At 33.9% G+C, this 27,505-nt stretch overlaps 1 protein-coding gene across 4 annotated transcripts in view; it reads right to left on the bottom strand.

Moving 5' to 3' along the window:
- Positions 1-4,870: 4,870 nt before the first annotated feature.
- Positions 4,871-27,505, bottom strand: part of AGFG1 (ArfGAP with FG repeats 1) — a 72,254-nt gene continuing 49,619 nt past the window's right edge. The window contains exons 4-14 of one of the 4 annotated variants that reach the window (XM_007467924.1): positions 27,315-27,477; positions 26,126-26,279; positions 20,220-20,339; positions 19,487-19,558; positions 17,976-18,185; positions 16,709-16,889; positions 14,121-14,200; positions 13,815-13,907; positions 7,116-7,274; positions 6,150-6,235; positions 5,280-5,403 (exon numbers count right to left, since the gene is read on the bottom strand). In XM_007467924.1, the coding sequence (XP_007467986.1) occupies positions 5,344-5,403; positions 6,150-6,235; positions 7,116-7,274; positions 13,815-13,907; positions 14,121-14,200; positions 16,709-16,889; positions 17,976-18,185; positions 19,487-19,558; positions 20,220-20,339; positions 26,126-26,279; positions 27,315-27,477 (1,378 nt within the window). In that variant the 3' untranslated portion in view covers positions 5,280-5,343. Of the gene's footprint in view, positions 5,404-6,149; positions 6,242-7,115; positions 7,275-13,814; positions 13,908-14,120; positions 14,201-16,708; positions 16,890-17,975; positions 18,186-19,486; positions 19,559-20,219; positions 20,340-26,125; positions 26,280-27,314; positions 27,478-27,505 lie in introns of all 4 variants that reach the window. The other 3 variants (XM_007467925.1, XM_007467926.1, XM_007467927.1) reach the window with 3 other exon arrangements.

Genomic DNA, 27,505 nt, shown 5'->3' with positions numbered 1-27,505 from the left:
TGAGGCTCAGAACACTGTTGAGTGGTAGGCTAGTGGCCACCTTGAGAGTGTGAATACCCTTCAAACTATATAAAATCGGAGTTTTTAAAACACTGTGATGGCCAAACAAAACACAACTGCAGACAGGATTCAGAGTATATGCCATGAATGTGCAACCTCTACATTAGCACAATAACTGGACTTTATAAAACCAGAATTCACAATACTTGGGTCTTTCCAGATTAAATACTTCAGGGCCCAGTACACTTCTAGAAGTAAACTAGTGTTCAAATATTTTCTGGATTAACAACATAAAACAAAAGGTTCTTCAAATACTGGATACAATCACCAAATAACCAGTATATTTAATGAACTGGGTTGTGGGATTACACATCAGTGCTGTGTGCTGGAGCTGGCCTGCAAAGAAAGACTGGTGAGTGTCTCTTTCTAACGCCAAATTTAATTATATCAGATTGGAAGGTGAAATCAGCCATGGTGAGAGTATTTATAACCACAAATGTCAGTAAACACTACAAAACAGGGCACTTTTTCATAAGAGAAAAGCATTCACCAGCACAATATATGACCAGTACATCTTGGTCATATTTTCATTTGTTCAAATATACTACATAAAAATTTTAATGAATGACGTTTTAAAATATACAAAGAAAAAATTTTAACTAATGAAGATAAATTCAATACAACAGGCTAATGTAACACAAATGTTAGTAACAGCATCCTTTCAAACGTAAATTTTACTGTCTAGGGCACAGACTTTATCAATAAAGTTTCAATGTTTCACAAAATAGGAGTCCCTGTGATACTTCAGATGTCTCTTTAGTTTAAAACCTGATCCACTAATTATCCCATTAATTTACTTGTAAAGTTTAAATAAAACCCTAGAGAATAAACTGTACTGATTTCAGCAAATTATGAAGAGAACCCAAATTAAAAATGATTAAGTTTAATTAGGTATATAGGATATAGAAAGAAATTCTCTCAGAATTTCCTAAGATTTTGTAAAAAATCGACTTACACATAAATGTAGACAACATTTTAATCCAACAGTATAATATCTGCTCCCCAGAGCAAAAGCTCTGTCATTAGCCTGTGCCTTGCTTCTTTCATCCTTAAAGTATGAGTCCACTTTAAGGACTGTATGAGATAATACACGAAAAGCATTTAGCAAGTTTCTGATACACTGAAAGAGCTTAATAAGCCACGCTCTGTAATACCACCACCAGGTTCTTTTCAAGTCATTATTTTTGAAGAAATATATCTTTATAAACTCCCCTAGAGATTAATTTTCTGATGTAAGTCTGAGACTACAAGTGGAGGCCAAACATGAGGTGAGTCATTCTGAACATGAGGTGAGTCATTCTGAACATGAGCTCAGCAGAGGAGCACAAATGTATGGACAAGGAGGCCCCAGAGGGAAGGCACAGGCCGGCCTGGGGACAGCGGCGTGTTCTGCGGTGTGTGCCAGCAGCAGCAGCAACAGAGCCAGAGCTTTCTGTGGTGACTATGTACTGTAAGTTACCTTTTACGAAGTCCCTCTGTCTTCAAAAGAATTTTAAAACATTCTGTTTCAATGAGAAGCAACAAGTGCTCTCTCTAAAAATGGACAAGGTATAAAAAAAAACACTGGGGGAGAAAACCATAGCAAACCTCCTTCTTAAGAAGTAAACACATTCCTTTAATTGTAGCCGACTTCCTGGAGGGTAGTGATTTCTGTTAGAGAAATCCAACTTTCATTATACACACACACACACACACACAAACAAAGCTAAAATTCTTTGTTAACTATAAGTATAGGAGAGAGAAGAAATTATTCTTCGTTTTGAACTTTCTTTAGCAAGGTGTTTTAATTTTTAAATAGCTATTTGATACTCCCCCAAAACAAACAATTTCAAAGTGGTCAGATAGTAAACAGTTCCTAAATAAACACTCATAACCAGGAGTCAGAACTTGTAATATCCTTTTTAAAAAGGAGCTATTCACTAATTTCATCATTACTGAAATACAGTCAAATAAAAAAGAAAACCCAGAAAACAGTGTTTAAAAAGTTTACAATTTCAAATGAAATTTCAATTCTTCCCACCAAGCCAACAAAAACACTTAGAAGTTCAGGGAGTAGTATATTTACCCTGAAACTAAACACTGTTGTTCCAGAAAATATAAATGTAAAGTGTAGTGTGGTCTCAGGACCCTTGCGGGTCCCCCCAAAACACAAGGTCAAAACTATTTTCAGAATACTAAAATGTTTTATGTCTGTTTCACTCATGGTTCCAAGTGCACAGTGGAGTTTTCCAGTGCCCACATGCCATGTCACATAAAAAGAACTGTCATGCAGAAGTAGTATGAGAACCCCACTGCTTCTGTTAGGCCAGATATTAAAGAGATGTGCAAAATGTAAAACAATGGTCTTCTAAATAACATTTGTGGAAAACAGTAATTTGTCATCAAAAAGGGTATTTATGTTAACATGTAATGGGTTTATTACCATTATATTTAAATGAAAAACATGTTTTTAAAATATCTCAGTACTAATTTCTAATACAACAAATTCTGAGCGATATAAGTTATGTAAACAAAAGCTCTTTGGGGATCTTCAATACCTTAAGAGTTAATAATAGTCCTGAGACCAAACTGTTTCAGAAGTCTTGGTACTGTGACAGGAAAGCAGCCAGTTAGTCACTGCTTCCATTTTACCAACTGACAGGAACTGTAGCAACGAGGACGTGTACTGGGAGCAGGGCAAGTCACAGGTAAAGAAAGCACCGATGTGCTTCTTCACATTTACAGAGAGAATTATTCGACAGAAGAAAGTGATTACCTAATCTCTATTTTCACAAAAATGAGAGGAAAATATGCCTTTAAACTTATCAATGAAGTTTGTCACCCTAAAAGAAAAGAAAATTTTCTTTCCTCAGCAAACACAGGAGAGAAGACCTGATTCAACTAGTCAATCAGGAAACTCGAGTCTTCATCCTTGCCACCTCTGAGTATTTTCTCCTCTTCAATGCTGAACACAATTCTGATGGTCTGTGCAAAACCAGAAGCAAATCTGAATATGCAAGTCTAACTGAAGATTTCAATCCACATCAAATCTGGATCACTTCTTACACTAAGCATTTCAATTTCACAAGTTTTCATTTAAAGTCAACAAGAGTTCCCACTTAATTACAAACCTCAAGATTTACCCAGAAAAAAATAGTCTTTAAAATTATTTTATTAACAACTGTTTAATTTACTTGTTTCTTAGATGGAAAGCCTGGTAGGTTAATTGAATAATGGCCTACAATTTTATAGCATAACTTTGTACATGAGTTGATTGGGACCCAATACAATCTAAAACATAGGAATTCAAAGACATTTCTTAAGAATTCCCTCCATGAGAAGGCGTCTGGAAGGACACCCCAAAAATGCAGACATTTCAAGTATACACCAAGACACACCCAGACCTTTGCAGCATTCATTTAATTCTAAGAGGCATACTGCTCAGAAAAGGGGCAGAGATTTCCCAATTTTCTTGCTTATCAAATTAGTTCAGATAACCATACATTCAGCTAGATATGAGCTGGACAGCAATGTTTCAAGAAGTCTGGAACTCTACACAGATTTTAATATAGTATGAAAACAACTCCTGTAGTCACCATTCGAAAAGGTATTCAACATGAATAAATAATGTTTGAGGAAACTGATGTTCACCTCTTTTAATACCAAGCTTTAAAACCAATTTAAATCATTATACGAAAATTTTTCAAACGTGTATCACATATTTATATACGTAACCTCACCTTTTCTTGATGACACAGAGTCACAGTAATAGACAATTATCAGAAGAAGATGTAATATACTGATGCCCTCTAAGCTGGGCTGGCTGTCCCTACACTAACTGGTCTTTGACAATATATGCTCTTTTGGTCTGGGAAATTTATTAATCAAAACTTCACATAAAGACAAATGCATGAGCTCTAACGTATAGACATTGTGACTTACATGGGCTGCTCAAAGGCATTTTTAAAAAAAACTATTACAGTTGTGTTCTGTTTTGATGAGATTGCCAGATTATCACTGGATGAATGAGGCATTATATAAATATTTAAACAAGTTCATTTGAATATTAACATAAAGCTATAACTAAACATTAGTATTGTTGCCTTTTTAAACAAAGTATTCTATAACTTTAAGGTAACACTGGGTTCCAGTTTCTTTCCCCCTAGAAATTAACATAAACAAATGTCCTATTAATATCAGTTTGTCCAAACAAAGAAAACTGAGGTGCAATCATGTCACAGTTAATGCATGTCTGCTTCCAATACATTCAAAGACAGTATTTAAAAAAAAAAAAAAAAAAATCAATAGTTAAAATAAGCCTTTTGCAGTCTGAGAATTCAAGATACTTTAAAAACTTTGTAAATACACATACATGCAAATTCTTCATATATACAAATTTTCACAAAATTAAGAAGTTGCAAAGAAATCAGAAGGATTACGGTGAATCTAACAAGCTACATTTAAATGCTTTACCACTGACACATTCCTGAACATAGCAGTTTTAATAAATTTTCTACATGGCCTTTTTATAAAATTTTCTCTTTTAGACATAAAAGTTAGTCACTAGAAGTCTTCTGAAATTCTAATTTAAGAATTCAAGATGTTCTCAATTCACTACTGATATTTAAGGCCACTTTGGTAAAGGCATTGCAGCAAGAACACAAAAACAATAGCATATTTTCTAGTATTTATTTTTTTTTCACCTGCAAACTGTAGCAAAACATGATCAGCTTTATTATGCAGACAGGTATCCCTCTACATTTTTAAAGAATTTAGGCATGTATAAATAGAAGAGCTCTTTAGAAAGGAAAAATTCAAGAATGAATAAAACCTTCCAATTCCGACTCTGTAACTTTCCAGAAGCAATGGTTAAAGTGATTTTAGGTCATTCATTCCAAGATATATGACAGCACCTTAAAAGTGGCTGATCTATTTCCCCAGTAACATTTCTCACATAACAATGTGTTAAAGTTACAAATACTGATATGCACAAATAGCTAATTTCTAAGAAAAATATGTACAGTACTGCAGCATAATGAATGTGGTATCTGCAATAACTTAATATTAGCCAATTTTTAATATACATGATACCGCTACTTTTTTTTGCCAATTCACAGGTTAAAAGTTGTTACTGGAGCCCTCTGTTTTGCACATATTTCCTGGTGTTTAATACACAATGCAGGCTTTTTAAAGACTTCTCTTGTGTTTAAAGCTAAAATCAGTGAAACAAGACAACAGTGCAAGAGGCGGAGAGATGTAATGTGACCATGTAAAAGTTCGTTCCAGTAAAGTGTCTATATAAGGCTATAAGAAAGGATTGGTTGATGAGCTTCCTGTTGGAAATTGTCCTGTCGGTGCACCAGTCTAAAGGAAAACATAAGACAAAATAAATAAATAAGAGTGTGTGGAGAAAATATGAAAATATTTAATGTTATTTAATTAAACTAGATTTAATTAAATAGTATTTAGATTAGGAATTATTTCATAATTATTGGCAATCATATTTATTCATTATTGTTATTAGCAATATACTGTAATAAAGCGATAGGTTATCAGGCACTGTGTTGTGCCTATTTATATCCATTATTTCATATAATTCTCATAATAGATTCTAAGAAGAGACCTGGCCCTAAAAAAATGCATTTATGATTCAAACCAAACCTGACTCCAGGATTCCTTTTTCACATTGTTTGCTAAATCTATAGCCTCTCATAAAGCATTATTGTGACAAGAAAGCAGACAAGTTTCATGTCTAAAATAGCTTACTAACTGTCAGTGCTTTGATTTGCAACTGATTCATGTGTTTTCTGGGGTATTTTTTTGAATTTTATTTTTTTATACAGCAGGTTCTTATTAGTTATCCATTTTATACATATTAGTGTGTACATGTCGATCCCAATCTCCCAACCAATTCATCACACCACACCCCCAGCCCGCCACTTCCCCCCTTTAATGTGTTTTCTTAAAAAGGGATCGTGCACAATGGCTGCCTCGGATTTGTATAATCTTGCAGAATACCAAAGAACATCTAGGAGGAATCACATCCTACTTTTCCCAATTTGAAAACAATGCAACAACTTAGAAAGTGCTTAAAATTGCATCTCACTTACCATAAAAGGATTACTAGACACTCCAGCAGCTGCAACTTGACCAAAAGGGGTTACCACTGGCTTTGTTTGTCCAAATGCTGCAAAACCTGCACCTTGTTTAAAAAAACCCACCAATTATAACCATACCTTTGAGACAATCTGATGCTTATAAAGCTTCATAATGAGTTTCAGAAAAATTCCTACCAGAGCAACAATAATAAAAAAATCAATGTTAAACTGTTGAGTCTCATGCTCTTTCAAATAGCAGTTAAACTTCCACTGGCATGTCTTAAAGAACTGACACTGACTCTCCAGAAATGGTTAATTCCAGTTTGTCTCAGCTACGTAAATTGCTGACACAGGATTTAATGAAGAGATAAGCTTGTGCCTATTTGAGAGGGGCTGTGATCCAGGTATTTCAAACTTTAGCAAATGAGTGAAATGGGCTCCCCCCCAACCAAACAAAAACAAAAACATAAATAACCCCAAAAACAAAAACTGGTCTCTAGTGAATTTTCCTGAAAACAAGTAACAAACTCCAACCACAACAGTCACCTATTTATAAAATGAGTTTATGTCACCAAAAAACCCCCAAAACAACAACAAAAAAACGTACACAAAATGGAACAAAAACAGTTCTCCAATGCAAAATAAACAAAAACACTCTAGGTCTATAAAGTTTCCTTTTAAAATCAAGAGGCATATTAATAACACAGAAGATATAAGAAAGACACTGGAGATTCTGAGAAAGAAGAGGTACTCTTTAGTCCCTGATTTCTCCTAAACCTATAATCTGATCACAAAAACTACAAAATCACTCAATTTTCTGTGGCCCAAATCACCAAAGGCTTCTATATTTGTGTAGTAAACATTCAGCAGACAATGCTACAGCATTCTCTAGGTAAGTCTTTTTGTCCAAACATTCGTATTATGATACATAAAGGATACCTGCAGTGGACCTACAGCTAGCCAAATGTTAGATCTTACCATTGGGCTGTTGAGAAAAGGCTGTCTGCTGAGGGAAAGCTGCTTGGGCTGGGAAGGCAGGCTGCTGAAAGCTGCCACTAAAGCTGGTGGGAAGACTGTAGGGCGTGGGAGTCCCAAACCCCGCAGGCATGCTCATGGATGCCGTGCCGAAGGTCGCCGCTGGCAGGAGAAAAGAAAGGCTGGTCACTTACGAAGGGTAGGTTTTCGTATATGCATACTCAACGTTATGAAACAGACATCATTTACCTTAAAAACAGTATGATGTATTTTAAATTCCAAAACTCCCAACAAACTTAATAGTAAGTTTTAGCTCCAGTTTAACATAATCTATATTTGTTCTCCTGAAACCAATGACCAGAATGAAACTAATAAAGCTATCATTTGAAATCACAAGAAAACTTCTCAGAGTAATTATATACAGTTTGAGTCTAAACAGCAGTCTACTTTTTAAAGTCCATCATCATGCAATTCACATGTATACTCGTATATACATTTTTAAGTTTTGTTTTGCTATATGCAGTAAAATAGTCAAACATTTAATTGTATCCAGTGAATTGTCTGCTATAATGTAATATATGTGTTCCTGGAAAAACATTTAAAACCCTGCAAAATAATTCACTATAAATAAAACTTACAGGAGAAATGGGGTCACAGGCAGGCCACTCAAAACCTATGCAGCTTTCTAACCCAAGGCAAAAAAAGAGGTGGGGCGGGGGGCGGTCCTAATAAAAACACTAACACAATTAAACTGAAAACATATGGACTCCCATTCCTTTTTTGGAAAGTAAATGAACACTACTTTGGACAAGGGGTATAAGGAAGGTTAGGTTAGGACTGAAGAGTTATAGAAACTGGGGCAGAGTACATAAAAATTGAACAGAAAGTGAAATAAGCTTTCTTACAAGAGACGAAGAATGTAAGGTGAATGACACTGTGTCCAATAACTTCTCCATGGCTTGCCATGTCCAGCCACTATAACTTGATGGAATAAAGCATTCATTCACAAGTTGGGGAAATGCGTGTGTGAACTACAGCTATATATATACATGGTATGCTGCCATCACTCCCCCCATTTATGAATTACTTATAAATTAATTCACATTATTACATTATCATATTATTATATTATTCATATAAACACACATAGTAGCAGAACAGTATATTACTTTTCGCTAGTGAAGACTCAAAATGGAACTTTCCAACTATATGTTGTAGGAAAAGCCTAAGTGAAATAAGAGCCAATAATGGTGCTTTTAATACAGAACACTAGTAATTACATACTGAAATATTTTCAGCATGATGCTATCAAAAAAACATAATTCACTGAATTTCCTGATATTAAGAAAAAATTACCAACTTGATTGCTGATTTAAGGCACAAGAAATTAATACTAAAAGTGCTACACAGAATTATCTTTTATTAAAAAAAAAACTAAAAATCATGTTATGGATGTTGCCCCAAGTAATTCTCATAATCCTAATTTTTACAACAGTGTAATTCTCCGCAATGAACCTAATTAGATTTTCCAATTTTAAATATTACTTTTTATTACTGACAAGAAAAAAGGGGAACTAAGCCACTGAGAAGCAAGTGAATTAAAGAATAATAAGCACACTGCAAGGGAAACAGGAGGGTTTCAGGACAGACAACAATGCACTGACATAACTTTGACAAATCACTTTTTAAGAAAGCAGTATAAAGCAAAAGTTGGATACAGTTAAGCAAAACCAAACTCCATGGAATAATGTGGTAAAATGGTTTGGTGCATCGAAAAGGTGTGTCACTCAAAGTACTATGAATTCAAACTTAAGAAAAATAATTGAGAAAGCTATTAACATTCTAATGTTACCATGGAGGTAAGCAATATGCTTTTCAGTATTAAAACGCCACAGAAGATTTTCATGTAACTTTAAATATAATGTATTCCCAATGCCACACATCCATGACCACTCCATTTTAAAACATGGAAAAAAACTTAATTCCACATGCAGGGATCCAGAACACCAGCAGAAGCTTCCACAAGCAGGTAGACAAATTGCCACACAAATCTAGATATTACTTGTGGCCACCTACCAAAATGAGCGTGAGGAAACACTTGAGAATGCATTGCTCCAGAAAGGCCTTATGGAAAGCCATAAAGAGACCAATGTCAATTAACTTATGAATAACTACTGGCAAAATAAAAGTAAATTTGTTTCATCAAAATGTTCTAAAATTAGAATATACTGTTACAAAGTAGGTAGCATAAGAATACATAATAAAGACATATCCAACAGAGTCTTTTTATTTCAACTATATTCATGACAGTAGTATTTACACTGTTTGAAATAAAGGGGAGATTAGAATACCAGAAAAACAAAATATCAAATGAAGAAACATTTATGAAATCCATCTTTTAAACAAATAACATTTTTTTCATGTGAAGATACAATAATATCCATAAAAAGACTTTCTAGGCCTCACCACTTACACCCAAAAATGCTATTCATAGGATCATCTAAAATGATCTAGCATCTACCTTTAGCATCTAAAAATTCAAATCTAAAAAAATAAAAAATAAAATAAAACTCAAATCTTGGAGAAAGCACTTGAATAATGTTTGACTGTTTTATTTATGACTCTATACATTAACTAGAAAAGCCTAATGATAACTCAAGTGAACTAATTAAATATTACGCAGGGAAAATTATTCAATGTAGTTCATTAGAAAGGTGAGCAGCACTTTCAGTTTAAAATATGATGGCTAAAAAGAGAGAGAAAAGAAAAATACATCTTGTGCAGATCTTACCTGGCATGACTGAGGTCAGACAGGTTACACATAAATAAATGTAATTAACAGAAAACAAATTTAGGTTGTTAAGTACCAGAACCGCTGTTTTAACCATCTGGAGTGGGGTTGTTTCTAAAATATATGGCCATGCATTTTAAATTAACATACTTAACACCAACTAAATTTGGGGAAACAAGGCGATTGAGAGATTAGAGTGGTTCTGTCTTGGTTCTGTAGTTTTCTAATTACAGGATACCACAACTTCTTTAAGCCTCAGTTTCCTCATTTGCAAAAGGGGTGGAGGGACAGGGATAGTATAATACGTATCTACTTTACAAAACTGCTGTGATTAAAAGTGCTACAGGGTAAATATCCAAGGAGTGTTATTTTTTCTTGCTAACTTAAAAAGATGTTTACAGCGTGTTCTAAATTCAACAGAAGGCTGACTGAGGGGGAAGGGTTCTGAAACAAGTTTGGTCACTTTATCTCCTTTCTTAGAGCACTTTATAAGCTCCGAGAAATCCTGCATTAATAATACTGGTTAAATTTTGTTTAACTCAGTATTTCCCATATATATTTGGGCGTAGAATCCCTTTCCATGAAGCACTGATAACACCATCTCAGGACACATGTTCTACAAAATAGGCTTTGGCAAAAACTGACTTTTAGTCAACAGTGATTGTTAACCAGTATTAATTTCTGTTTAATCTGCAACAATGATGCCTAGTCCTGGGCTGCTATAAAAATATTTTAGACTTGTTTTAACAAGCTTTTTGATATATAATTCACATATCATACAATTTGTCCACTTAAAAGGTAGAATTCAGTGTTCTTTTTTAACATATTCATCAGGTGTACAACCATCATCACAATCTAATTTTAGAACATTTCATACCCCTCTCACTAAAAGAAATTCCATACCTATCAGCTCTCCATTTTGCCCCACCTACTTTCTATAGATTTGCCCATTCTGGACAGATTATAAATGGAATCATAATTATATGTCACTCTGTGACTAACTTCCTTTATTTAGCCTAACGTTTTCTAGGTTCATCCATGTTGTACCATGTATCAGTACACGTCATTACTTTTTATTACCAAACAAATTCCACTGTACGGCTATAGCACATTTGGTTTATTCATCCATCAGTGGATGGACACCTGGGTTGTTTCCACTTCTTGGCTATTAGGAATAATGCTGCTGTGAACATTTGTATACAAGTTTTTGTGTGGATATATGTTTCATTTACTTTCCTATGAGTGGAATGAGCGGAACCAGTGGAAACAGTGCTGGTTTAGAAGCACTCCGGGTACTAACACTAGATTAGTCATTAATTCTGGACCCTTAAGGTGGTGGTGGTGGGGGGGGGGGGCGGGGGGAATCTTTTAAAATCATTTTTTCATTAAATGAATGTTAGAAAATAAAGGTATTCATTCAGGGACAAAGAAGAGATTTAAGAGTTATAAGAGAATTTCCTAATAACTGAAAATTATATTAACTTTATTAATTAGATTTAAGGGCTCAAGTGCTCTGGAAAAAGAATGCTAAATATTATAGAATCCTAAAATAAAAAAGGTCTTAGGCCACATTGGCTAGTCTACTGAAGGTTTCTATATAACATGGTAAAAGAAAGCCCAAAAGCTTTGTAAATGCAGGAAAAAAGTTATTACTAAAATGTGCATTTTAAGAATGAAATACATCAGTAAAACTTTTTAAATAGTTCACATTGAACTATTATCAATACCGTCTTTCAAAAGCTACCTCAAATGGAATTTAACAATACTATATATTTAAGAACACAAAATATTTCTAAAGAATATTAATTTTGATGGTATGGAAATACCTAAGCACAGTGTATTTGTCAAAGTGTTATTTATAGTTCAGCTTCAGCAGAAACATGTTATATAGTGAACATTTACTTTGACTTAGTCAATTCAATAATAACCTAGTAAAGATGATCAATGTGATAAATCAAAATGGTTTATAAGGGGAAAAAATTTTTTACCTTGAAATAAAAATTTGTGGACACAGTAGGTTTACCTTTCAATAAATCTTGCTTAGGCTAATATTAAAATTATATCATCTGAACATACTTTGTACACTATATATTATTTCATATCCCTTAACTTTAAAGGACTTTCATACTCCAAATAATTGGGGCGGGGGGGTGGGCCCTTAGCTCTAATAACAGAACCAGTCTGGAGGTACAGTCATGAAAGGAAAATAATAGGAATGATTTACCAAGTATACACAATAATGCAAAGACCATGCATGGTGATTTACATCATCTGATTCTCACAACATCCCTGCCAGAGAATAGTGTTCACATTTTACAGAAAAGGACAACAATAAGGTTCTGAGGAGTTACATCAACATAACCTTGGTCAAGGTATAACTTGAGTTTCCATCCTTCAGTTGTCAAATGGGGTTATAATAGCTATAAACATCTCAACGGTATCTTGCAAATAATATATCTTCCTATCACTTTTCCTCCATTCATTAAAAAAATAATATACAGAAAGCATTTTTAGGATTACCTAGCAAGTAAATCTAAATCAGGATTTGAACACAAATCTGGCTGTACCCAAAACATACGCACTTAACTTTTCTGAGCCTCAGTTACCTCAGCTGTCAGAGTGATTAAAACATTTATTTGATGACAGTTAAGAGGACTAAATGAGGAAATGTAGAAAACCCTGTGTCATGAGACATTTTATAAATTCATTCCACCAAGTCAAAATAATATGCTTAGAAACAGAAATATTACATATATCACAAGTGATGTATAAATATTCTGTCCAAAACACAACAGAAATTTGAAACAATCACCGATTATGTATATTTGAATTAAAATAAACAATTTTTAAAAATCAAATTATGTGCAAAATTCAAATAGTTATTAAACATCTACTGTGTGAGATATCAACAGATTATGACTGAAGACATTTATATGAAAAGGAAAGTTATGGTTCAAACTCCCAATATCACATATTCTCAAACCTTGCCAATGACAAAAAGATATGCTAGTAATTACCAATTCTTAATGGTGCAAATTTATTGTGATGTTACAAACACCTTAATCTCTCAAAATATCACATCAACAAAGGCTATAACTGAAGTTCAAAGCTTTAGTTGTAAAATTATCTAAATCTAAAAACAGAACTGACAAATTCAGTTTAATGGGTATTGGGCCATACCACATGCACTTGCTAATATTCCAAGGTACTGGCAAATAACTCTGGTGTTCAGGGTAATAAGACAAAAATCAAAGAGGTACAATACAAGAAATATGTAGCTGGCTTACACTGTGAACCAAAAAAAGGGGGATCGATAAAGAGGATTTTTTAAAAATTATCAGAAGAGAAAATATTCAAATGTTATACCACAAATTAAACCACTTTCCCACAACCTAAAAAAATGTGAACACCTAAAAGAAATATGTACTACAAAAAGACCTCATTATTAAGATCTCATGTAATAATACCCATCTATTCCTTGCAATCCCATGAAAAGGAAAAAAGCAAAAAAACTTACACATTTTTTTCTACTAAGATTGAGTTATAACCAATAATTGTGAAACCGGACCAACAAATAAGTCAGAATTACAATGTTCAAGTACCATCTCTGCCATATATTGGCTGTGGGCTTTAAGGCTTTAAGTCTCATCTCCATGCTTGAGCTTCCACACCTGAAAAACGAAAGCTTTGAGTGGTGGATGCTAGATAACTTCTCTGGTCCATTTTCAAATATTAAATTGAAGGATTTTATAAACTTTCAGCTACTATATGGCTTTACGGACAAAACTAATCCACTTTACAGTCACTTCAGTAAGAAAGGAACCTTATTTTCTGATGCTCTTCACATGGTGTCTTTGCAATATATACCTTTTCCAAAGCTTACTGTTCTATAATTTATATTTATTTCTTACCTGTTGCTCCTCTGGAATTGGTCTGAAATGGATTTGTAGAAGATGCCACAGAAGGACCAGCAGCAGCAACAAATGGATTTGTGGAAGGTGTAGCTTTAAAAAATTATAAAATACACTATAAAATCCTAACGCATTTGTATACAATTATTTAAAGTATTTGTTCATATATTTATGAAGATAGAAAACTAGAGCTTTCTGATAATAAACTGGTGCTTTGATTGCCTTCTGGTATCCCTAAGAAAATGCGATACAATATATATTAGGGTTCTTTATAAAAACCAGTATATATATACCAGAAACACGTACCTCCAAATGGAGCAGGCACACTTGAAGAAGCAGGCTGTGTCTGTGCAGAAGCACCCACTGGCACTGTTCCAAAAACATTACTGAAAACAAGTATTGAAAGAGTTCATGTTTTGAGGGGGGAAAAAAGCAACGGTAATCTATCTACAAGGTTGCCATAAAATATGGAAACAAATAATATGGAACATATCATGTATCACATCAGTTCTCAAACTTTAAGTCTCAGAACTCATTCACATTCTAAAAAATTATTGAGAACCCCAAAGAACTTTAAGTTGCTATATTTACCAATATATATTGTACATCAATTAAAACAAATTTAAATAATTTTATTCATTTAAAAATAACAATAAAGCCATTACATGCTAACCTAAGTAGCATTTTCATAAGTAACTATATTTTCTAAAACAAAAGGAACCTAATGTGAAGAGTAACACTGTTTGATATTTTTACAAATCTCTTTAATGGCTGGCTTAATATATGATCAATCTCTTGTGATACGTTTAGGTTGACGCATATGAAGAAAAACTGGCCTCACATGGTAACACAGTTGAACAAAACAGGAGAATTTTAACATCTTTTCCAGATAACTGTGGATATTTTCCTTGACATCATACAAAAAAACACCAGGGATAGTTTCCTAAAGGTTAGTTGCAATATGGAATTTGAAACCATATCAATGGACATTTATGTAAAGTAACATCCACTAGTCTATCTTACACTTTAAATGAATCTTTTACTAACTTTATATCATTTGGAAAATAGTTGATGCAAATCTTCAATATGTCAACATATTTCCCTATGCAAAATAAAAAAAATTACAATCATTAATATCACCATCCATCTCATCAGAAAAGTAATGGGAAGCTTAATTTTAAGCCCACGGTGGCCCTTAAATTTTCCAAAATTCTACTATTTGCTTGAGAGTATGTATTTTAAGTAGTTATTTTCCTTAAAGTGACAGACTTAAAATTTCATTTTTGAGAAAACGTCTACCAAATATCGAAATCTGAATAACCATAGTTTGTCTATCAATCATACTTTCAAGAAAAAATGGTGTTCCATAAAACAAGTGGCTGGTTCATTCCACAACTCAAACAACCACACAAACTGATTTTACTCAAGACAGCTTTATACTTCAGTATATAGCAGAACTACGTGATGCATACCTTACTTCAACCACAGAAAATTAAGAAGACATATTTAAATGTCAAGACTTAAATTCCTTTACTGCTTCATACAGCATATTCATAGTAAAAACTGCATCAAAAATATTCCTAAGTAAAACTGAATGTGTGGTGGTAAGGAATATAATGGCTATTAGATGACTATTTGTACGGCTTGGTGCCAAAGCTGTAAATCAATGCTAAGGCACCAGCAAGTTTTACCTGTCATAGTTTTTGCACCATCAAAACAAATGTCAATTACTGAAAACACAAATAACCCCTCAGACCTTTTGAATGGGTCTCAGGTACTTCAAACATTCCATGGGTTAAACTCTGGGGACCACTTATGATTATAATGTAATACCAATAAACCATTTCATTACATATACCTGTCTATGTTTCCAGACTTTACAACCACCTTGCTATAGTCCACTATTATATATGTGTAATGTAGACAACATTAATAAAGCAAAAAATATATAAATACTCTAAATTTTATTCTTTGGATTCAATTTTTCCCATCTGCCATACAGAAAATTTGTTACTGAAGAGTGAGCCCAACTAGTTAATGTTACAATCCTACCATTTCTCTCTGGAAAAGGTGCTAAAGGGAAATAAAAAGCTACTCGGATAACAAAAAAGAAGAGACAATCTGTAGGAATGGAAAACTAAGAGATGGGTAAGACACTGTACAGGTAAGTCACCTGTACTTCTAGGTCTGTTTCCTTGACCCAAAGATGAAAAAGTCAAAACTAGAAGAGTTTTTAAAGACCAGACACTGTTCAGGTAAGTCACCTGTACTTCTAGGTCTGTTTCCTTGACCCAAAGATGAAAAAGTCAAAACCAGAAGAGTTTTTAAAGACCGAACACTGTTAAAATGCAGTAGACTTTCTGCTGCCAAGAATTTCTTACACCCGATATATCTGAACACAGTAACAGATATGTCTGTTTATAAATACCAGTATGACAAAAGAGATAAAGAATTGGTCTTGGGTTCTGGTGCAAACATTTCTAAAACTGCTTATTTACAACTAAGGCTATAACATGCTACTTTAAGTGTTTAATCTTCATGACTGAGAACTGTACATTAAAAGCAAATAATTCTGTAAATGGATTCTCTGCTGAGTACAATTAAATTTGTATATGACTACCCATTTCAAGATGTGTATATACTCTAAATTACATTTTACTGTTCAAGGAAAAAAGGAACAAAGCCTTCGATTAAATAAAAAAATAAAACTATGGCACTTAACTCAAGGATTATATTTTAATTAGAAAATTTAAACACAGTTTCCTCAAACTTACAAAAATATTCAGGAATCTTTAAGCCCCAAGTGGTCATTACTTAACAGCATTATTATTCAGAGTTGAAAAAAAGTTTAAAAGATACAACCCAAAGCAGAAACACAGACTAAGACAAGCTACCTGCTAGCATTACTTGTGGAAGAATATGCGTTACTGGAGGTGGCCGCGGAGCTGAAAACGCTGTCCAGTTCTGCCAGGGCTGCATACTTGTCTGAAGATGCACTTGACTGACTGGGAACTGAAACCACAGAACCAACAGGAGCTTTACCTGTGGTCCCAAACCCACTACCCTGATCACCACCTGTGAACAAACAAAAACATACTACATCAAAAATTTTACCTGATGCTTAACTTTATGCTTTCAACTTACAACCACATTTGCCACGAAACACATGTAAATTTAAAACCGATCTGGAGCTTAGCAAATAAATGGACATGATTCTAGAGTCTTATCCAATAAATAATCCAGAAAATATTGGACAAGATTAGTGCTATACATACCACTCTGATAAAGACAACATACTGTTTCTGTAACAAAAACTAAGACCCAATACCAATAACATGTCTAGATTACACATAAAGAAGAAATTCTCTAAGTGCTACATTAAATCTGCAAGACGGGGACATCTCATTCAAGTGAACATATACACTCATAAAATGCTTGAACTATGTGAAGAGTCTATTAATAATATCATTTTCCCAGGGTTGTTCATGAAAAAATTAGATAGTAAGAGAAAACATTCACAGAGCACTTACGATGTGCCAGGCACTGTTCTAAATGCCTCCCATGCAATAACACATATAATACAACTTTTTAAGTTCAATGCTATTACTATTGCCCTCGTTTCGGAGGGTAGATGAGAAATCAGACTCAGAGATCAGGATGCAGAATCCAGTCTGAAAGTAGACCCCTGCTGTTCCCCCACTACACTACGCACTTTGAGAGGCAAAAATACTAGCCTTAAGACCAAAACTAGGTATAAAAATACACTGTAAGTATCTTGTTTCTTTAAATAAATACAAAAATATTAATAGAACATAGTTCAAAACAAATATATCACAGAACCTACCAAATAATCCTCTAGTCATCTCTATTAATAGTATTTCTTGGCCCTTTATGGCCTTAGAATAAAGCATGCTTTCTAAGAAAAAATTAAATTTTTGTCAATTATTTTCTTTTAAATCTAGACGTTTACAAATTAGTTTCTAGGCCTTCCATTGTGTAGTTATTTCAGATCCAAAATGTGCCAAATAGTCATGAACATTTAGTGTAAACTAAACATCTATACAACTAAGAAAAGCACATCCTCAGATTTTAATAAATACAACCAAATTTAGAGGACTGTTTAATATACAAATTTGTATTCGTTTGTTTAAAGGTTGATACCTTGCCCGGCACTGAAGATATTGTCTAAATTAGCAAGTGCCGCATATTTGTCTGTAGTCTGTAGACCAGCTTTGTTCGCTGAAACTTTACTAACAGCTGATGCTGTTTGATGACTCTGGGAAGTACTGAAGGTTCCAAAATCAGCACTGGAGGATTTGGGGAAGTTATCAAAATGAGCAAAATTAGCATTTACTGATCCAGCACTTCCACCTGTAACAGAACAGACAGAAAACTTGAAATTGCTAGATTTTTCCCAGTAACCTTTGATAAAGATTATATGATCATTTCTTCCTAAATTAAGTGTTCTATAAACAATCCTAAATTCTTAAAATTAAAAACTGGCAAATGGCATTCAACTTTAACTATCTACACGTGACTTTCCATAATTTACAAAGCTAGATTTTCAAAGGCCCTGGCAACATACAGGGCAACAAGTTTCTGTGTGTAATTTTCTACCCTGGAATGAAGAAAATAATTCACAGGAGAGTGTCTCCATGCTACCTAATTTGAAACTCAGTTACTTCATAGAACATTCAGCTATGTAAACTATGACCTTTTACCAATTCTCCCTAAACAAACTCTGTAGGCAAGATTCAAAATATCTTACACTACAGAAGTTTTGTAGTTCCAACAGAGACCTCGTTGAAACAAATCCCAGAGTAGAGATTTAAAATGTTTACAATGTACTACTTTGATCCAAATTTCTTAAAAGGCGGTTTTTGAGCTTTAGACTTATTTTACTTGAAGAGCTGTTACTTAATTCCACATAATAATTTAATGTACACACACCACCACAATGTCTTCAGTAAAATTATGCCCTAATATATAGCTCAAGGAAAAAATTATTACATCAACTTTATCCTGCTAAGATTTTAAAGGCTGTTCTGTATTCTAGAGAACTCCCTAAGGAACTACTAAAATACTAAAACCAGTATATATTCATTCTACACTGTTGGTGCTACACTTTTGATGTTGATTCTTTATGCCTAAACATTAGTCTCAGCAATCAAGATAGTAGATATAGATACAGATATTTATACATTAAAGTGAGAGCAAAGCACACTTATAGGTATTTCAGAAACAAAGGTTACACCCTATTTTTTTAAAAAACCACAAACACTTTCCATCAATCAGTTTTTTATGCATTCTAAAACAAATATATTTCTTTCAGGAATTAAACTCTAGTTGTTTTCAATTAAAACTAAGTAACATTTGTATTTAAAAGACTGATCTGTTACAAGGAGCTGATGAACAAAGTACATACTGAGCTTTCAAAATCTGTATGAAGAAATTTATTTCAAATTAATAAAAACTGAATTATTAAATCAACTAACTCTGTTATGGTATACTACTGTGTTCTCTAAGTTTAGCAATAGTGGAGAGAGTAAAAGTGAGAATTTCTGAAGGATTATCGTTAAAAGATGATTAACATTCTATAATTGAAAAACCTAAAAAATATAGCACAAAACATACAAATTAGTAAAAGATGCCTACGTGACAACAGAACTTACTGTTGGAAGCCTGGAGAGGAAAAGCTGAAGTAAATTCACCAAAACTGCAGCTAGATGAAAGCATTCTAAATGCTGGACAGCCAGATATTATGTAAATGATGAAATTTAAAGAAAAAGAAAAAAAGAAAGAAAATTGAAAGAAAAGGCTTTAAGACAATACAGAGTTAAAAGCTGAACGAAAAATAATCAGCCAAAGATCTAAACAAAGATTCAATGAGTTTCTGAAAACAATACAGTTTATGGGAGAGTATTCAATTTTTAAAGACCAATTCCTGCACAGAAAACTATTTAAAGTTTATTAAAGTGACTGTTAAATAATCTACTCAACTAATAATATTTATTTTCTGAAGCTTGTTGCCCTGAAAATTACTTAACGTTTTCAGTTCTATGGAAGCAATCAACTAGCTTCCTTTATTCAGAGCTTAAGTCGTAATGTGTTTTGTGAACCTAAAAAACTTTTAGTACTTTAAATACCTCTGTGCCTAAGAAATTTAAGGAAGATTCATGTGCAGGAAAAGGAGAATAGATGTGAATTAGACAAAATACTAGCATTCAGAAAAACGAACAAAGAAAAATATAAAGATTTCAGGTTTCCCCAGAGCTTTGTAAGACAGAACTATTTTAGAACCAGATAATCACAGAATTTAAGTTTAGAGTAATTTTCCAAAACTACCTCTAGAAAGTTTTTTATTTTTTGAAGTAAACATTTAAGCATAATGCTGGAGAGCTCTACCTGTAGATTGGGGCTGAAAAGAAGAGTGGCTTGCTGTGGGGAAACCTCCAAAATTACTCGAACCACTAGACTGTCCAAATGCATCAAAGTTTGCAAAATCTGCATTTGCAGAATTCTGAGCTGTAAATGGTAAGGAACAATATATGTTAATGAATATGAAAATTATAAATGAAAAATATGATAAATGAATTTAAGAATTTTATTAAAGTTTCTATGTCTCACAACTTACTTTAAAGAAATCAGATTTTAAATTCTACCAGTGTTTATTTCACCCAACTTCAAGCAATTTATTAAAGGGTATCCAGGAATTTCCAAAAATGCTTTGTACAATGATAAATTTGTACACAATAGCCTTTAAGTGACCTCAGGAATAGTACTGTAAAGTGCCTCTATTAAAGGAAACTCTGAATTAAGAGCACTAAATATTTAGTTACAGTAAAGCAGATAGAGATGCAGGATACAGGATACATTTGGAAAATTCATATTTAAAATAGTGATAAGTGATTCATCAGTTATGTGAATCTAAAATAATGATACAAAGATGGTTTAATTACATTAAATCTTTTGGTTGCTTTTTGAGTTTACAACGATGTCACACCATAGCATATTTAAAAAAAGAAAACTCGAGTGTATAAAAAGAAGGACATGATCACCAAATACATTGAAGATACTCATATTTTATTAGGAGGCTGCCATTTTAAAAAACATATTAAAACTTAAGAAATGATAAAAACGTAAAAATCATAGCATAAATGCACCTCATACCCAGTGAAAAAGACCAACTGGTATTTCCCAACTGGTCACCAACCTAAGAGCAAAACTCCAGGCTTCCCTAAAGTTAAAATATGTAAGTAAAACGAAATAACTCAAAAGACTTTTTTTTAAGGCCAGAACAGATGCTGGGTAAGATTTTTATAGAGGATAAGATAAGAATAAGAAGTGGTTGGTATGCAGGAAAGGGAATGCTAAGTGGTAAGAACGAAAAGCATGTCCAAAAGATGGAGAAAGATTGTATGTCACCAACAAAGTGAGCGAGCCACTTAAACCCTCTGCAGGCAATTCTACTTCTAGGTAGTTTTTGTAAAGAGATAATATTGCAAATGAGCATGGCTGAATCTAACAGCTAAACAATGTGTTTTTTATAATAATGAAAAATTGAGAAACTCAAATGGCCGACGAGAGATCACTTAAATATATTATGGAACATCATACAATGGAATATAATGCAGCCATTTAAAAAATTCATGTAAAAGAATATTTAGCCCTATACAAAAATACTTACAGCTAAGTAAGTAAGATAAATAGGTTAAGAAATTCCAGATACATTTTCATCTGCTAATTTCATTAAACATGGCATCATGTGCATAGAAAATCTGCATTTTAGTTAAATCAAAGTAGTGAGATTTCAGGTAGGTATCATTTCCTTCTTTGTTTGCCTGAGTTCGCTAAGCTTTTTCAATGAATATGTACTCTACTTGTAAACAAACCAAAAGAAGTCACTAAGCAAAAAAATTTTCCATTAACAAAGTAAAACATTATTCTAGGAAGAAAATCAGGAAAACTTAACAGTATTTCATGTACTTGCTGTTTTATCTATCTAAATGGATATGACGGGGGCGGGGGAGGAACGTACCTAGAGTAACCCCCTTTTCCTACACACCTGTGCCACTTCCCTTCTAGTGTCTTCGCACCTACCACTTCTGACAAGTGGAGTGCTATCCCCACATGTCACTGCTCACACTGCGTTCTTGAAAACCTTTTTGAAACACATCTGACCTGGCCCTTAAGCACTACACACTAGAACCTAAATTAAAAGGCTGCTTATTGCTTAACAATATAAATTCTGTATTCTGGACTCCCTACAATATTTTGTCTGTTTTTACTTAATATGATAAAATTCAACTTTTTTACAGGCTGAAATTTTACTTTCCCCAAAAGAAATATAATGGAAGAAATACTAATAGATAAATAATAAATTTAAAAAATTAATTTCCTAAAAAATATTTTGAAAGGAATATCTATACCAGTTTAAATATAAGTTTAAATAGTTACCATTTAGCATTGCTGAGAACACTAGTAAAAAAGTACAGTTTAGTGAAAAGAGAATCTAAGATAAGAATCAGGGAACTCCATCCTAACATAAGTAACTGTAAACCACTGGACAAGTCCCTCAACTGTTCTGGCTCTACCAGTATTCTCACTAACAAAATGAGAAGATTTGCTAGATGGTCTCTACTAGCAAAACCAACAAACACTATAATTCTACAACTTATGAAACAACAGAAATAAATTTCTTAAGAGCTTTGAAATACTAAGCCAAAGAGAAGAAAATTCTACTAAAAGACAAAATAAGTTTATTAAGGCCAAAATAGGTAATTAATAGATAATATAACTATAAACCAAATGAATAGAGAACACGATATAGGAAATTCTCAAATTTAGAGTGGATTATATTCCAAAACGCAAGTTTCCAAGTTTTTTGAACACTTAGCTGTACAGTTGAGAACAACAAATGAAACATCTGTCCCTTGTAGAAACAAGAACTGGGTCCCTAAGCTAGTTTGTGGCTTATAAACTCGAACATATATGTAGCCTATAATAATACATATTCTACATTTAACTTGTATTTAGAACATCATATGGGAAAATTTTACACTTAACATGTTTCAAACAACATCAGGGGGAAAAAATCAGTTCATCACGGGGTTCCCTGGCGGCGCAGTGGTTGAGAATCTGCCTGCTGATGCAGGGGACAGGGGTTCGAGCCCTGGTCTGGGAGGATCCCACATGCCACGGAGCAACTGGGCCCGTGAGCCACAACTACTGAGCCTGCGCGTCTGGAGCCTGTGCTCCGCAACAAGAGAGGCCGCGATACTGAGAGGGCCCGCGCACCGCGATGAAGAGTGGCCCCCGCTTGCCACAACTAGAGAAAGCCCTCGTGCAGAAACGAAGACCCAACACAGCAAAAATTAATTAATTAATAAACTCCTACCCCCAACATCTTCTTAAAAAAAAAAAAATCAGTTCAATGCAATCCATTTTGTTGGGCAAGCCTATTTTATCACATTTATATTTTCCCAATGATTTCCAACCAGAGCACCAAACACACTCATCAAATACCTATTCACTATAGCAAGACAGGGTTTTGTAATACTTCTATCCGTTTTTATTTGTAGACACTGAATCTACTGTCTTCAACAACTGATTATAGTAACTTTTTAAATTTGTAAAGTGCTGCGGAATGAAACTGATAACCACAACTTTGGAAATTAAACACTAATAAATTCAATAAACAAAAATTACTATCTGGAACCTCAAACAATCTCTACATAAAGAAATCCAAACTAAAAAGAATGTGACAAAATAATAAAGATGCTTTTTACAGAGTCTTATTCAAAAAGTACAAAGGAGTCAACTCAGAATTTAGAATTTAAGGCACCAAGTTAATGAGCCTGAATCTTGCCAAGAGTTGTCTTTACTCTTCGGTGAGCAACAGATACTCATGAGAAAGGAAAAAAAAAAATGTAGAGACCAGAGGATGGAAACAGGCAACCCTCATCAAATTCAGCTGACAAACAGACTTTGTTTCACCTATATGATAGTTTATTTTCATTAATTCCTAGCATTTAAAAAGAGAGCATTTCACATTACATAACAAGTTTTCATACTTCTCTTAAAAGAAAATCGGTGTATTTAGTGATCCTGAGCCTGTATTTTCATGTGGCAACAGGAGATTATAGACCATCCCCCTTTGAAAGGGGCACTGCATTATATTATTCATTTGTGTTAATTGGGTGGCAAGGCAATTGAGTTTGACATCCCTCATATAAGGTGTGGTCAAAATCAATTACAGTTTACAGTTCACAGGTTTTGTGATACGTTTATTACCAAGTAAAATAACTATTACATGCTGTAGTAAATTATGTTTCTAACTGCATGCGTATTTCTGTAGAAGATGACTTTTCCTGAACATAATACTGACCCCACCACCGACACATATCCACACACACACCAACTCAGCCAGAATGTTCAAATAAAGAAGGGTAAAGACTTCTGGCTTTTAACCCACTGAACTATCTGCAAAAGAACAGTTTTCCCTTTAAAACAGTGCCGGCCAGATTGGCGTATCTGAATAATTACTGTTTGCTATTAAAAGTTCCATTTGTCACATCAATGTGTTCAGGAAAAAATTTTCACCTAATGTATTTTTTTTTTAAATGATAAGTTCAGAGCAAAAACTCAGCTATCAAATGACTGTATCTATGAACCATGTATGGAAAAGTAAAAATTCAGAGTGCTTGCAAAGGCTCTGGAAAAAGACATTTCAGATTGAACCGTGACACCAATTTAAAACTTACTTAAGGTAAAATGTGAAAGATGGCATCAACTATACTTGAGGGGAAAATAAATGAGTAATTTTATTAGCTTGTTCTTGCAATATCCATATATATTTTATGCTCCTGGGATCAATCAAATGAAGTAAGAAAAGAGTGATCTGAGTAGTCATCTGTAAATACAGAAGAACTTCAGGCTAAAGAACTATTACTCTCAGGCAACCTGACCTAACCTACATGGTTATTCAACTACTTCCTCACAGACACATCTGCCCTACCATTTCTGCCATACGTGGAAAAGAGACAAAATAGTTAAGATTTACTATCTTCTATCAATCTGATAAAATCATACACTTCTCTCTCTTTTAACATTTTCTACAATTAAATAATGACAATTATTTTCAAAAAGCATTTTAAGGGAGTTATTAAAAGTATGAAGGTAATCACAGTAAAATTAGTCTGTGGAGCTGCACTGTCTTGTCTATTTTTGGCTAATATGATTACACAGAAAAGTGTAACATCAATTCCCTGACTTGCAAATATTCACAAATTGCGTTTAGAGACTAAAGCACAAAAACACACATACACACACACAAGGGAAACATGAAATAAGTCATGAAATAAGCTGAAAATTTACAAAAGAGTTTGGCAGTTACTTTTCCATCATTTCAAATTACATTTCCATAAACCTAAAACTGAGATAAATGCAGAATACTCATAAATTACAGAAGGTTCACTCTCTATTCACTGAGTCTTCCACCAACTCTTTTGGCCACCATTCGAAAAGCAAGAGGGGGGACAGAAGCTAGGGCTCCTGTCTGCTCAGAGAGGGAACTGGCTTCCCACCTAGGGTATGAAGGGAAGAGTCTCCTCAGCCTCCTTCTGGACTTCTGGACTCAACCAAGGTAAAGCAGATGGAAACGTACCACAGCCCTAACAGCGCGAGCCTCCCGATTTCTTACCCGTCTCAGTACAATCTCTCCTGAAAGAAATTCTCATCCTAGAATCCCTTTTGAAAAGCAAAAACACACACATACACACACACACACACACACACACACACAAACATACATAAATCACATCACAACTTCCTTCTGTAGCATATTCTTAGAAAATGTTTCCACTGGTATTTAAAACAAAAAATTCCTTCAATGCTTGATAGAAAGAAATGTGGCTGAAGAGCAGGTTTTCTATAATTTTCCAAACTATCTCAAAGGGCACATTTCTGGATGCATATATACATGACATACTTTGTACCATTATTATCCAACTATAAGCCAGGACATGAAATTGAAAGGAAAAAAAATAAGTGGGATAGCATCATAATTTCATAGATGAATAAAAGAAGGTAAAATAAATCCCAGAGTACTAATAGGAAATCAATTCAGTAAGGACTGGCTTCAGTTATGCTTAAAAAAGTGAAATATATACACGCAAAAAACAGAAAGCAAAGTTTCAAATTATCAAATAAAACTGCTTCAAAATGACCAAATCAATTCTTAAATTAGTGTACATCATTTAATTTGATGATTATTCAATCACTCTGGCAAAAGCTGCTGGGAAAAAACTTACCTGCATGACTGTTGAAATGTGCAAAGTTTGCAAAATTGGCTGTAGCTGTTGACTGAGGTGCTGGAGCAGCAAAGATGTCTGAGCCAAGATCACTTAAAAGGTCAAACTGCTTCTTTTCCTGCTGCTGCCCTTGAGAGCGACCTACAACAGGAGACTATAAACCACATATTAACTATAAAGAGCTTCCAGTCAGATCTGCTGAAGTTTTATACCACTACTTCCAATTCACCAAGCTTAAGACACAGTTTAAAGTTTACATAATCTTCCATTTGTAGAGTTTTGAGTTCTTTGATGTTTTTTGAAAAGCACAAATTTTCAACATCTATTCCCATATTACCTTTCAATGTTAAGTACAGAGTCAAAAGCAATGAAATATAATTACAACAGTTGTTACACCTCATGACACGAGACAGACTTACTGCTAAGACAGTATGATGATAAGGCTTTCGTAGAACAAATCTTTTATCCATGGGAAGAGTTACAATATACTGACTTTACCCTTCTCTTCATTTTCTACTCAGACCTTTGATGAAAGTGGAGCAACTTATCTAGATGCCCTAGTATATGCATTATTTTAAAAGGTGGAATTCAAATAGTACCATGCCTCAGAATCATTCTTGTGTAGGACAGACATTATAATGCCACACAGTAACAGATCTGTCACAGCTCGCTGACTATCATGAAGTACAGAAGCATAAACTCTAGACACCCACTGCTGAAAAGACTTCAGTTTTTTAGAATACGCTATGTAATGCAAAGCCACCTGCGTTTCAACGATAAACATGCTTCACAATCAGGATGGAGAAAAAATTCTATGCTTGAGAAATCCTTTCCTGTAAAAGAATATCACAGAGGCCATACTGTTCTAACTCTGATGGTCACCACAGATTCATGCTTTACCACTGTATGTTATATGATACGTATGATACATATATGTTGATAGATAGCTATAACAATGTTCCTGTACAGCTTTACAAACTCGTATTCGCAATAGCATTCGCAATAGCAAAAAGAACAAACATAGACACATTCCAACCACTTAACCAAGTATCTTTTAATGTATTATAAACCATTAGGACATAATGCTACTGGTATACAAGGTTATGCAACTGTCTTAATGAATTCCCAAATTCATGGTACTCAATCCTCTGTAAGTAGAAGCCTCTACAAAGCCTTAAAAACTACTCACCTGACTAGGTGTGCCCTTATTTAAATGCAGTGCTGGTGCTGAATCTCCTAAAAGAGATTTCAGTGGTTTGACCTCAGGTGTGCTGCTTGTGCTACTGGCAGAGGACCCTGAAATAGATGCATGAACTGACGCCACCACTTTGGCTTGTTCTGGTGGGACATACCTAAAACATATGAAAAGTTAAACAGGCA

Source organism: Lipotes vexillifer, unplaced genomic scaffold (assembly GCF_000442215.2).
Source record: "Lipotes vexillifer unplaced genomic scaffold, Lipotes_vexillifer_v1.1 scaffold367, whole genome shotgun sequence".
Taxonomy (NCBI): Eukaryota; Metazoa; Chordata; class Mammalia; order Artiodactyla; family Lipotidae; genus Lipotes; species Lipotes vexillifer.
The sequence above is the reverse complement of the archived record's forward strand: the minus strand, read 5'-3'. Positions and strand labels throughout refer to the sequence as shown.